Source organism: Carettochelys insculpta, chromosome 1 (genome assembly GCF_033958435.1).
Source record: "Carettochelys insculpta isolate YL-2023 chromosome 1, ASM3395843v1, whole genome shotgun sequence".
Taxonomy (NCBI): Eukaryota; Metazoa; Chordata; order Testudines; family Carettochelyidae; genus Carettochelys; species Carettochelys insculpta.
The window spans coordinates 233,229,361-233,242,264 of NC_134137.1; the positions used below are offsets into that span (position 1 = coordinate 233,229,361).

The 12,904-nt window shown below is 49.5% G+C and overlaps 2 protein-coding genes across 8 annotated transcripts in view; one reads left to right on the forward strand and one right to left on the reverse strand.

Annotated features, from left to right (window-relative positions):
• Positions 1-2,241, forward strand: part of LOC142007091 (transient receptor potential cation channel subfamily V member 6-like) — an 88,775-nt gene extending 86,534 nt beyond the window's left edge. For 2 of the 3 annotated variants that reach the window (XM_074983625.1, XM_074983626.1), the window contains one exon: positions 271-2,241. In XM_074983625.1, the coding sequence (XP_074839726.1) occupies positions 271-574 (304 nt within the window). In that variant the 3' untranslated portion in view covers positions 575-2,241. The remainder of the gene's footprint in view (positions 1-270) is intronic. The other variant, XM_074983627.1, reaches the window with a different exon arrangement.
• Positions 2,242-3,296: 1,055 nt separating this feature from the next.
• The window catches only part of LOC142017278 (ephrin type-B receptor 5), a 124,467-nt gene continuing 114,859 nt past the window's right edge, over positions 3,297-12,904 (reverse strand). For 3 of the 5 annotated variants that reach the window (XM_075002156.1, XM_075002155.1, XM_075002158.1), the window contains 9 exons: positions 12,286-12,341; positions 12,058-12,177; positions 11,361-11,608; positions 9,613-9,828; positions 8,334-8,483; positions 7,995-8,188; positions 7,179-7,244; positions 4,550-4,705; positions 3,297-3,836 (listed from right to left, as the gene is read on the reverse strand). In XM_075002156.1, coding sequence (XP_074858257.1) covers positions 3,728-3,836; positions 4,550-4,705; positions 7,179-7,244; positions 7,995-8,188; positions 8,334-8,483; positions 9,613-9,828; positions 11,361-11,608; positions 12,058-12,177; positions 12,286-12,341 — 1,315 coding nt within the window. In that variant the 3' untranslated portion in view covers positions 3,297-3,727. Of the gene's footprint in view, positions 3,837-4,549; positions 4,706-7,178; positions 7,245-7,994; positions 8,189-8,310; positions 8,484-9,612; positions 9,829-11,360; positions 11,609-12,057; positions 12,178-12,285; positions 12,342-12,904 lie in introns of those variants that run through there. The other 2 variants (XM_075002157.1, XM_075002159.1) reach the window with 2 other exon arrangements.

Below are 12,904 nucleotides of genomic sequence, written 5' to 3' on the forward strand. Positions count from 1 at the left end.
TCTTGTAACATGAGTGGGGTGTTGGAACAACACCCCATCTGATTGGTCGCCTGACTGCAGTGGCTCAAGTCTCTGAGCTACTGTAGAATAAGACCTTTTGGAGCGATGGGGATGTTGCACTGGTGGAGGGCTATTTGGTGTGGCTTCCGCATTGGCTTGGGGGCTGAAAAATGTGAGGTGTGGAATGATAGGATATACTGCAGAGAAAGAGCAGAACGGGTATTCCTAGCAAACTGATCTTGACTGACTTTGTTTTCATCCTGCCCACAGGGTGGAAACCCGTTGCGAAGGCAAGCAGCATAAGAAACACCACTACATGGAAGCATTTAAGTGCCGGAATACAGCCAACTTTGAACAGTACTTGCAAAAGAAACAGGAGCTGGAAGACGACAAGGTCACAGTGGTTCCATCCATGAAGAAGACCCCATGCAGCACTCCAGATGGGTCACCCTGCTTGTCCTGGAGGAGCTCCAGCCGTGGCTGGGGCCTCTTGAGGCACAGCACCCTAGGCCAGATGCAGCACCCTGCTAACTTTGTCATGGAAGGAGAGGAGGAGAAGGTCTACCACGTCTGAGTGACTGCTCATCTGCCTCTTTGCAGTGAGCGATCTCCCTCCTGTTGTGGTAAAGGCCAATTCTGGCATGGACATCTTGCAGGAGTAAACATCCTACTGCCTGCACTCCTGTTTGGATGGCCCACTCCACAGCAACTCTCCTTTAGGCTAAATGGTGTGGCCCGGGTATTAGAGGAGGTGGAAATGCTCTACATGACATGAATGTAGCATACATATGGAAAACGTGCCGGCTGCATGACAGTGCAAGGTCCCATGAGCCTAGCCAAGGCGATTGGGATTTGACATGGATCACTAATTTCTTCCCCTCGGACGCAGATCATTCAAGAAGGAAAATGTCTGATTCCTCACAGAAAGAGTTGTACTGCTAATGTATGTTCACTAGGTTAACCATGTACCAGTGCCCTCTAGTGGAAGCAAGTGTAAGGTGAGGGTCCTACCATGGCAGCCGTAGAAACTGGAGCATCTCCTTAGCATCTTCAAGTGATGCTTGTGTTTTTGGAACAGAAGGTGCCAAAAACACAATTGACTGGAAAACAGTGTGTGTGTAAACCTGGATTGTGCTGTGGTCTAGATTCCTTTCGACACACTGGAAAGCAACACAGGGAATTTCTAGGTGTGGACTTGCCCACCAGTTCCAGCGCTGATGCTGTTTTGTCCTCACATTGTCTTTGTGCTGCTGTGAATTTCTTCTCCCCACCCTTCTGTGTCTGCTCAAACAGCCCTGGGTTATTTTATACTTAGTTCTATTTACATTTCAGTCAGGGCTTTTTTTCTTCCCTCCCTAAAAGAGATGCAGTAATATATATTTTACTACTACTGTGCATTGAAGGATCTGAACTGTGAATTTTACTTGAAGTCATGTAGGTTCCTCCCTTCCCACCTTTAACAGAATTCTCCCCCAGTGCCTTCTGAATCCAGCTGTGAGTTTATTACCTTAAAGAAATGGACTCCTGCCCCACTCTCAGCTGCCTGGCTGACTGGGGGACTTCAGCCCTGGCAAGGTTAATGTCTGCAGCAGATCTGCCTCTCAAACTCCATCCCCAGGCCTGAGGGTTGGGGAGTGGTTTGTTACGGAATGGTAGGCTATGCTGCAGAGGAAGAGCAGAGAGGTATTGGGTGGGTCAGGACATCTCATCCTGCAGAAGCACCAGAGCAACCTTATTGGTGCAAGGCTCTTGAGATGTTCTGCCCAGCCTTGCCCAAGCTCCCTGAAATCTAAGCTCAGCTTCACCCTTTAATAAAGGTCTACACTGAAGCACCTACATATCTTCTTTTTGCGCCCCAAAGCCAGGCTCCTTGCCCACGGTGGAGACGTGTTGGCAGGTAAGTACTTAGCTGTCAGAGGGGGACACAAAATTGTCTGTTCTAGATTTCATCATGCTGAAGTGACTTCGTTTTACTGTCAGATAAAGCTCCTTCTGGGAAGTCCCAAGTATGTGTTCCCTGGGACCTCTCCATCCTATTTAAAGATCAGAGCTGTGATTAGCTGGGACTGGCTACCACCCTGGTTGTGGGCCGGGATCTTGGCTGGTCCCTTCATGATGGTGGATTATCAAAGGTGCTATATGTGTAGGTAGCTCTATGATGATAAAATGGCCTGCTAGGAGTTCAATTTCCTCCCAGTAAAATCCTCTGCACACCCCCTTTCTCTGGTCTGTGTTTATTTCATTTGGTCCTTTACTCTGGGGAGTCAAATGGAGTCAATAAAGGAAGAATCTTCTGCTCTATGAGTAGAGAGCTAAAGTGAGGATGTAAAATCCTGTTTAATTGGTTAACCAGTTAAATGCTAAGTTTAACTAGTAACTGATTAAATGGGAGGAGAGGGGCAGCTGAGGTGTCCACTCCAGCCTGGCTGGTGTGCCCCTACTCCCAGCATGTTGGGACCCGGGGCTATTCTGGCCTGGCTGGAGCATCCCTACCCACAGCCTCCCTAGCTGCCTGTCCCTGCTTCCCAACCACCCTCACCCCTGGGGCCACCGCAGACAGGGCTCTTCTAGCCTGGCTGGAGCACCACTGCAGGGTTAACACAACTCCCTGCCTGCAGTGGGTAGGGGCTGCTCCAGCCTGTACTGGTTAACTGAAACCAGTAACACATCAACATCCCTCAGCTCATGGTCACCTTCCCCAATGCCCACAGTGGCATGCAAAGGGAAGCAGCAGCCGTTGCTCTTCTTGGATGCCGACTGGTGTTCGAACACAGGTCTGTCTTCTCAAGAGGGACTGGGATGGAACGAGAACCCTCTGTCAGCAGGAAGCTGAAGGTTCTGCTCCCCTCCCTTCCTGTGTGATCCCTAGAACCAGAATTCTCTGCTCCCCTCAAGAATGACCAGCACACAACAGGGTGGATCCAGGGATCTCTGCTCACACCCCCTCTCCCAACTCAGGAAACAGAGCACTGTGGATCTAAGGATCAGCTGCTTCCCTCCCAGCACCAAACAGCAGGGAATCTGCTCCCCTCCCAGCTCCTGTGACCATTATGTAGTCTCAAGGGCCACTGCTGTTCTCCACCAAGCAGCACTGATGACTTCCCTCCTAGCCCTTCCTTAAAACAGCACAGCACAGCAGTACCCAGGTCATCACCCCTGTCACTTGTATGCCCCCCACTTGGCACCCCAGCTCCCCAAGCTGAGGCTGGCAGGTGGAAGGTCTGCCCCTTCCCCATCGTACTCAAGAAAGAACCTCACACACCTCAACTGTTTCTTTAGAAAAAGTGTAATGTCCCGCTGCCTTTATTTTGCCTGGTTCAAGAGAAAAGAAAAAAAAAAGAAGTCTGTGTGGCTTTGATGGACTCCCAGCTGCACACACAGTCCAGTGACAGCGTTGGAGTGTTTTCAATCCCCTCTGCAGGCAGAGAAGAAGCAGCAGATGTGTCTGATCTGTCCAAACCATCTTCCAGCGCCTCCCCACATTACAGTAGCTCCCCCTCCCACCAATCCTTCCCCAATGTACAAGATCACCCACATCCGAATGCCACAAGTTCTGCAGCACTGCAGTCAAGTCCCTGCGAGGGTTTGATTTGGTGCTGTGGGGCACTGAATGCCCTCCCTCTTGCTGCACAACGTCTCCAGGGATCGCCTCGCCGGCTCCCACTGAGAGTGAAAGTGCCTCTGAACTCCTTTCCTGGAGTTCGGAGGAGAGGAAATGGTCCACCCTTCAGACCTCTACTGGCTCAAGCTGGTTCAGGTGAACTCGCATGAGCTGGATGCTGTTGAGGATCTTCTTCTGGTGACCAACCAGGGTGATTCCAATGCGCTGGATGTCTCTGTGCAAGACAGAAGCACAGTAACGATGAGGCTCCTGCTCTGAACTGCCCCAACCCAGCTCCCCTGGGTCACTTCCCTTTTTCTTACCCTGTCTCCACTATCACCCAGTTTTAACCCAACCTGTGGCATCATCTAAGCATGATTTATACCACAGCCAACACGAACAGTGCTGTCACAGGCCTTGCCTGGCAGGTAGCTATCTCCCTAGATTCCAGGTGGGTATTTCTTCCCTTTAGTAGATAGCCCCACCACCAAATGTGCCCACGTGACTGGTCTGGCCGATCTTCCTCCTGCCACCTCACCATGAGGACATCAGCGAGTGTGCCCTCAAACGTGCTGCTGCCGCTGCTGCTGGAGCGCTCTCTCCTGCTGGGGTACCACGGGACACTTTCCACGACACAGTGGTGTTGCTGCCGATGCACAAGCATGCTCCGTACACAGTCTCAGTGTGTGGGCACAACTCTCTCATGTGTTTTTTTACAGGGTCAGTTGAGTGTCAAAGCTGGTTACACACCCCCAGTTGTACTTCATGTGTAGAAAGGGCCTAACGGTTGTTGGATGACAGCTGCCCTGCCCCTCCATTCTTTCTTTGTGTGTCCTGCAAATCTCCCCTAACACCTTATCTCCTAGCTGAGCTTCCACGCTGAGAGCCTCTCCTTTGGTGGAAGCCCTCAGCTCCTAGCATCCTCTGCTCCATCCCCCCTTTACTTACTCCAGCGTCATACGTGAGATGACATCGAAGGTAGTCAGTCCAGCCTGGTCAAAATTCTCCTTGTAGCGGCCCATCTTGATGGCATCCAGCCATTCATGGGCACTGGTGAGTGAGGGGAAGTCTGGGGGTGAGTTGCTCAGCAGGGGCTGGGATGGTCTGCAATGCAGAAGGAACTGAAGTTTTAAAAAGTTCATGTGGTGACACTCTACATTGGGGAAACACAATGAGGAACTCCCGTTGCACCTAAAAGACTAACAAATTTATTGGGGGGGTAAGCTTTCATGGGCTGGGAGCATCCTGTAAGCCCCATATCCTTCATTTGTACATAACTGTGATACTGCACACAAAGCATGCCACAGGCGGTATCAGGGGAAAGGTTGTGAACTGCTGAAATCCACTGTGCTGTCGAAACAGGTGCCTCTTTAGAGCCTATGAAGTTGTGAGAGTGTTGTGCGGCTGTCACTAAAACATACTGAAAGTTGGAGGAATCAGCCAGATATTAGCGCCCCAGAGACAAGAGCAAGGAAAGTAGCTATCACCAGACAGGTGTCAAAACACCTTTGGCCAGCAAGGGAGACATAATTCAATAACTCACCTGCATGAGGGCTCCATGTTGACTAGGGACTCAGCAATGCCCATCAGACATGCTCAGACCTACACTCCCCAAGCACAGGGGACTGAGGGTATCAAACAGAACACAGGGGCCTTATGACTGTGCCTTTCTCCTGCCCATACCCAGTGGTGCAATTAAAATCCATTCCTTACCAGTAAGGAGGGCACCTGCTAAGATGACTCCTCCCCATCCTCCAGCCCTGTGCTGCTGTAGACAGACGGAGATGCAGTTTCACCAAGGGGCAGGGCTGGGGCTTCTGCTTTTTTCTAAGCTGCAGTTCCCGGAAGAGCCCTGCTCTGTAGGCTCTCTCAGGAACTGCAGCAGAGACGGGAGCAGACTGCTGACAGCTCCTCTTGGCATGACTGTGTTGCCTTCAGCCTTTCTCCCCCACCCAATTACTAAATTTGCACAGTTTATCTTGGGGCATGGGGTAGGGGACGAGGAAATGTAGCTGGTGCCTTGTGTGATTTATGAGTAATGCTGGGATCATTCATATAATTTGGCTGGGTGATGGGCTCCACGGGTGGTTGTGCTGAGTGGTAACAGTACCTGCAGGGGTTTGCTGCTCGTCACTAGAGGTACAGCCCAGGTAGGAAAAATTATGGGGCACAGTGGTCTCACAGCCCCATGCTACACCCTGGGGAACCCATCTCATGTATGGCCAACACCAACTAGCCAATTACAATAGTCAGTCCAGAGGAAATGAGGGAGAAATGGGGACAAGACCAGAGCAGCACTGAATAAAGGTGGGCAATAACATTCCCCTACTGGGCTCCAGTACCCTCAAGCTTCTGCCTGGTGCCCCCACTGTCTCTTACCAGAGTCCTCTCTTTCCCTGAAGAGCACCCTCTCATGGCCCCCCCGGCCTCATGAAAACTGGCTTCTGAATATGAATATGCATAACTCAAAGATGCTTTATGCAAAACAGGTGATGTAACCTATCATTCAGGAGATTGTATATCCCCAGATGGATATATTCCAGTTTTCTGCATGTATTTTTCTTGTAAGTGAAGTCAGAAATATTGAGGTGAGACCTGTTGTATTAATCTAAGTACTCTAGTAAAAGCCATTAGTTAATGTTTTAGGAACTTGACGGCTTGATGATCCATTCAACAACCTGTGAACGGTTTTGTTTCTCCTGTAAACCCAAACTGTAGTTGATGCTACAAAGACATCTGGCGAGGCCACCTGATGCTGAAACCCATTTTGGATCTATAGTACTTTCCCACTTGAGTTAAGAAAAGTTTGAACTGAACACAAAGAATTCCCATCTTGGGCAAAAGGGATATAAGCAGGAAACCAAGCAACACAAGAAGTTATCAGATGGCAGGAAACCTCTCCTTTGCTTACCATCCGAGGCTAGGTCTATATTAGGGAAATAAGCCAATTTCAGATACACAATACCAGCTACAGCATTTGTGTAGCTAAAATCGATATATCAGAATTGACTTACTTCCCTAGCATAGACCAAGCCTCTATACGCTCCCATTGACCTCCCTTACTCCAAGTAATAGCGTGGAGAACAGGTGTCAACTGCTGAGCCCAGAGAGATTGATTTTGCTGTGTCTTTAACCAGACGCACAAAATCCATCTCCGGAAGATTGATCCTGACTGGGTCGATCTTCCTGGAAGTATAGACATACCCTATGATGGCTGATGGAAACTTCTCAGACTGAATAGGGGGAAGGATTGGGCCCAAGCTAGGCGGCTGTTTAGCTTGTGAAAGAGTCGTTTAGAACTACGATTTAGAGTAAGAATTTGCATGTAACAAGTTTCTTTGTGGATTAGGATTTGCTGATGTGTTTTGTTTATTTGGGCCTAGTTAGGGTTTTCCCCAGACCATCTGACACTTGCTGGATGTTGGTTCACTGGCTGGGTAGAGATTCCTTGGAGCTGGGGTGTCTTTCCAAGAGTGAGGAAAGGGAGCTGGTGCAGTCACTGCTGGTGTCTCCCCACACATGGGCTAGCTCTCCCAGATCTGTGCTGCTCCCCTGAGAACAGTCTGCTAGCATTTACCTCAGGCACACAGTTTGGCTCTTCTTGGCTCCAACACTTTCCTCCATCAAAGGGAACAAGACTAAGCTGCAGCCAAAGGCCAAAGAAACCACCATTTATAAATGACATTTGCTGCTTTTCCTGCCTTTTGACTCTATCCCAAGGCTAAAAGTCTCTTTCTATATCTGTGTTGACTGAGCAAAAGCACACACTCTTCCCCCCTCCCCCCGCAGCCTTGCATTATGTTTTGCCAACATTTATACCCATGGGAAAATCCCTCCAGGCCAGGAGGGCATGTTTCCATCATCCACTCTGGAGCCATCTAATCCCCACTACATCTACCCCCAGAGACATCCCATCAGCTGACCTCTTGCGTCTGATTTCAACAGGCTGGGAAATGCAGATGGGAAAATATCAGATGCCAAGACGTTTCTAATTCCAGATTTAAGAAAAGGTTTCCTTTGAGGTCCTCCTTTTCCTGCTCACACCTAAGCCCGGCTGTACCCACCCCAGGCATTACCCTTCCAGGCTCCCCACCTCCTTCTCACCCCTAAGCCCAGTTGTACCCACCCCCAGCATTCTCCTCCCTTCCCCTGCTACGTTTCTCAGTCCTTGCTCAGCCCTAACACTAGCGGTCTCACTGCCTTCCTCTCCCCTTACACTCCTACCAGTAAAAAATTGCTGTGAACCCAGTTGCAACATGCCCCAGGCTCTGTTTCCATCTTCACACACACACTTCTTCATTCACAATTGATGTCTGCCCCTCCTCTTCTGCTCCCGGTCCTGGCCCAGAACCCCAGCCCCACCGCACTGCTTTCTGCCCAGGCCCCACCTCACCTGGTGCTCCCTGTGCCAATGGCTTTGAGTGCAGATGGCTTGCGGATCATCTTGTCCAGAGCACTGACTATCTGCTCGAATTTGGGCCTCTGGACCCGCTCCTTCTGCCAGCAGTCAAGCATGAGTAGGTGCAAGACACTGGGGCAGTCTGGTGGTGGTGGCAGGCGATAGTCTTGCTCAATAGCATTAATTACCTACAGCAAAGAAAGAAAAGTGCCAGGATGAGAGCTGGGAAACACCGTCTCCAGCCACTGAAGTATATCTGGGCCTGTTCCACCTTCAGGAGGAACATCAGTGAGAGCAGAGAGACACTTACGTTTCTGCCCAACAAGAACTTACATCCTGATTAGACATGTCCCAGTAAGGTCTCTCGCCATACGACATCACCTCCCACATGACGATGCCATAGCTCCAGACATCACTGGAGGATGTGAACTTGCGGTACTGGATGGCTTCAGGGGCAGTCCAGCGGATGGGGATCTTGCCGCCCTGAAGAGCAGAGCAAGAGATGCAGCAAGCAGTGCTTGTGAGGCACCGGCTACCCAAGGAACATACTTCCTTGAATGGCTGAGCCCTGATCCCAGCACCCAGCCTCAAATACGTGGTGCCAGACCAGAACAGTGACATACTGTTGGTTGTTCTGTAGCTGAATTAAAGTCATGCTCACATCACCACTTTGTCCCATGGACATGGACGGGAGCAAACCCAGCCTTTGCTTGCTGCAAATCCAATTCTTGAATGAAGTTTAATCTTTAAAGTGGGACTTTTCACTGCAATCTAAGGTGTCCAGATTCTATGGAACATCAATAGAAGCTTTGCGCTGAAAGGCCTCAGACTCCTCTGAAAAATCCCAGCATCTAACACCAAGACAAATGTGCTTGATCTGGAGCTTTTCATCCCTTCCTCCAGCCTGACCCTCTCCTGCAGATACCTCTCTCCTGAGAAAATATTCAAAGCCACTCAGCGGCTTGCTCTTCCTCAAAGCACACCTCTCTGATTCCCATCTCACTAGCCACCTCTTCTGAGCTCTACACACAGGGGACTCAGAGGATGTCTGAGTGCTACGTATGCAATGTCTGGTTTAGATGTTGCTTGGAGGTTCTGTACTTGGATTCTGGCAGGTATTTTAGCTGTAGTACTTTGCCCCTGCTGCCCAAGAGGCAGGAAAGGAGTCCAGTCCCTGGCTCCTCAGGTCTCAGGCTCTCTGCTGAGCTGCCCAGCACAGGAGACAACTGTTGTCTACTGTAATGGATGGGGCTGGAACGTGCACCCTTCCCTCATGTGGCACTGCATGGAGCTCACCAGCTCATTCTCTGCGGCTGATTACATGGCTGGATTGATCTGTTACCATTGGTCTGGGGCTATGCTGAAACTGAGGACCTCAGGGTGAAATGTTCCCAATGCCTCCAGTCTTCCCAATCTGAGGCTGAGCTGGAAGTGGCAGACTAGATGTGCATGGCACTGCACCCCAGTTCCTGGTATCTCTTCTCCAAACTATGTACCATTCTATGGGTAAGGGGAGAACATATGAGACTTATATAAAGAACTAACAGTGTGTGCAGGACAGGCCTGTGCAGAGCTGCCATAAGAGAAGCCCATTTCTCCACTAGTCACTCACCAGGGCTCCAGTATAGGTGGGGTTTGAGGCATCATCTTCCAGGAAGCGGGACAGCCCAAAGTCAGACACCTTGCACACCAGATTGCTATTGACCAGGATGTTACGGGCAGCCAGGTCACGGTGGACATAGTTCATGTCCGAGAGGTAACGCATGCCAGCGGCAATGCCTCGCTGCATCCCCACCAGCTGTAGCACACTGAACTGCCCTTCCCGCTGCTGCAGACAGGAAACACACACACAGGAGGCTCAGGACTCAGTGGACACAGGAATTACAACCAGCAGAGAACAGCAACAGTGAGAAAGGGATTGAAGCAGGAAGGGTAAGGAAGTTCATTAAAAGAAAAAAAAATAAAGCGTGTCTATGTGCAAGCAAATTTGGTAGAGACAGAGCTACCTACAGATGCTATACAAGTGTAAACACCCGGGGAGGAGGAGGAGAGATGTTTAGGGGAAGGAGAAGGAGAGATGTTTAGGGTTAGGACAGTGGGTCCCAACAGTTTCATATTAAGATCCATTTCTAAAGACGCATCTCATCTTGTTGACACTACCTCTCCTCGCCTCTGACTCCCACACCTACATCACCCTGACAGCAAGTCACCTTGACAGATACATGATTTGGCTTCAGGAAAAAAGAACAATCGTCAGCCCTCTCTGCTCTGATTTTTCAGAGCTCTCATTTGGATCCAAGGCTGCGTCTACATTTTCACTCTCCTGTCAGAGGTGGCATTGTAATGAGGTAATTCAAAGCAGGCTAATGAGAAGCTAGCATGCATATTCAGTGCCTCATTAGCATAACGGTGGTTGAGTGAATTTCGAAATGCAGACTTTGAATTGCAGATTGACAGTGAAGATGAGGGCAGCTTCAAAACAAGCGCCCCACTTCAACATTCCCTTACTCCCACCTAGTTTTATGGGAGTAAGTGAATGTTGACACAGGGCGCTTATTTTGAAGCTGCCCCCATCTTCACTGTCAATCTGCAATTCGAAGTCTGCGCTTTGAAATTCATGCGGCCACCATTACGACAAGGAGGCGCTGAATATGCACATTAGCGCCTCATTAGTCGGCTTCGAATTGCCTTATTACCATGGCACCTCCGACGGGAGAGTGAGAGGGTAGAAGCAGCCTAAGGGCTGTATAATCTGCCAATTGTAGCGGCACCTGCAAATCTGGCTGTTGACTGAATTAACGTCAAAGAAACACCTGTTAAAGGAAGCGATGATCGGCTACAGAAAGATTGCGGAGAAATCCGTCTGCAATTCTGTTTTAGTTTAGTTGGTCACAAAAACTGGTGAAAACTCTAAGAGCTCTGACACAGGCTGTCACTAGCAGGAAGCTTTACAGCAGGCATAAAAACACAGGGCTCCACGGACCAGCTACAAGTGTTCTCTGACATGCGGCTTGAAAACCAGGGGATCTGGGGCAACTGGACTAGGAGTACCTGCAGAACAGTGAGCAGAGTAAGACGTTTTAGCTTGGCTATTAGGACATATTTCTTATAGTAGGCTGTGTTGGACTCCGAATGGTCTGCCTATCATCAGATGGATAACCTGGCCAGTGATGGAAGATTCTTGACACATTAACCCTAGAGATACCCATTCATTGTCTCACTAATATCTCCATTACACCTCTAAGAAACTGGTCTTGAGATTTGACAGAGAGAGGAAGAGAATGGAGAGATTAAATGATGGAGTTGACAGTGACACACAAAGAGGTGGACGTGAGTTGAGGGGAGTCCAGCTTGGGATACCCTGAGGAAGGAATCCAGTGAGCCATTCTCCATGAACTCTGTGACGATCATAACGGGTCGGCTCTTGGTGACAACACCCTCCAGGCGGATGACATTGGGGTGCTCAAACTGCCCCATGATGCTGGCTTCACTCAGGAATTCCCGCCGCTGCTCATCTGTGTAACCCGACTTGAGAGTCTTGATGGCCACTGTGTACTCCCGTTTCCCTGGGGGTTTCAGGCGCCCGAAGCACACCTCTCCAAACTCTCCTACCAGGGAAGGGGGAAAACACAGCGAGCATGAGGTGGGGAAACAGGAGACCCTAGTGAGGAGCCTGGGACGGGGTGAAAAAACATTCCACAGACCAACAAGCACCAGGATAGCCGTCAGAATTTGGCTTAGAACAAAACTGATGGTCAAAGCTCCAGTTTGAAAGCGGATGCAGATTAAGGTTTGAAACAGACTGAGGGGGGCAGACATGGATTTGGGAATAACCTTTTCAATGGTGCTCCAGACACTGCTTTGGGACAAGGTGGGGGTTATGGTGATGGTACATTCTGGTCAGCACGCAGTCTCACTGCACTAACATTGTACCAGAAAACAGGGCAGGAGTCAGTTCTCAACGGGAGCTAGATGTGCTATGGGGCAGGACTGAGCCATACCAGGAGTTGCAGAGCTATGGGCCATAAAATGGGGCTTGTCATTTTGCCTTCATTACCTGACCCAATGACCTCCTCAATCTTGACAAACGATACATCTATCTCCTTGGCAAATTCCCTAATAGCCTCGTTGGGGTCCTCGTAAGTCGAAGGGTCAATGTAATATTTCACCCCAAGCCCTGGAAGGAAGAAGAGATATCCCAACCATGATTATAACCAAGCTAGGAAAAGATGTGCATGAATCCTAAAGAGGCTCCCCCTGCTGCCTGTCCCTGGTGAACACTTACCCCGCGTGCTGATGTACTGCTGCAGGCGGTCTGTATATGGGGTCTCTCGCCTCTTACTGTAGGACACAAAGAAAAGAAGAAATCAAAGCAGGCAGAAAAGGGTGTCCCAAGCTCCTCTAGTGTGAGGTCAGAATCAAAGAAGAACAGAAGCCAGGGATGGAAAAGGTCCCCACCATTTGCTGGTGGCTAATGCAGAGTTGTTTATCCATCTAGTTTAAAATATGCCAGAGGTTGGGTCTTCCACCACTGCTCTGGGAAACTATTTCATGGCTGAATACAATTATATGGGGAGGCTTTCTCAATATGCTAAATTTTCTTTCTAATTTCATCCCTTTACTATAAGTTACTCCTGTTATTACCACTTTAAATCATTCCTTTACTTCTATATTGTACACTTGTCAGGGACATTGTTCTCCCTCTAAATGTCATTTACCTCAGCTATGAAGATACAGTTTTTTTCAACTCTCCCTGTAAATCAGCCCCTCCTTATAATTTCTGTCACTCTTGTCTGAATTGCATCTCCCTTGTCACGTCCTTCTGGGAGTGTGATACCCCAAACTGAAGACACAGAGATCACATAGACGGGGCCTCTCTTCTATGATGGGATGTCATTGTGCAT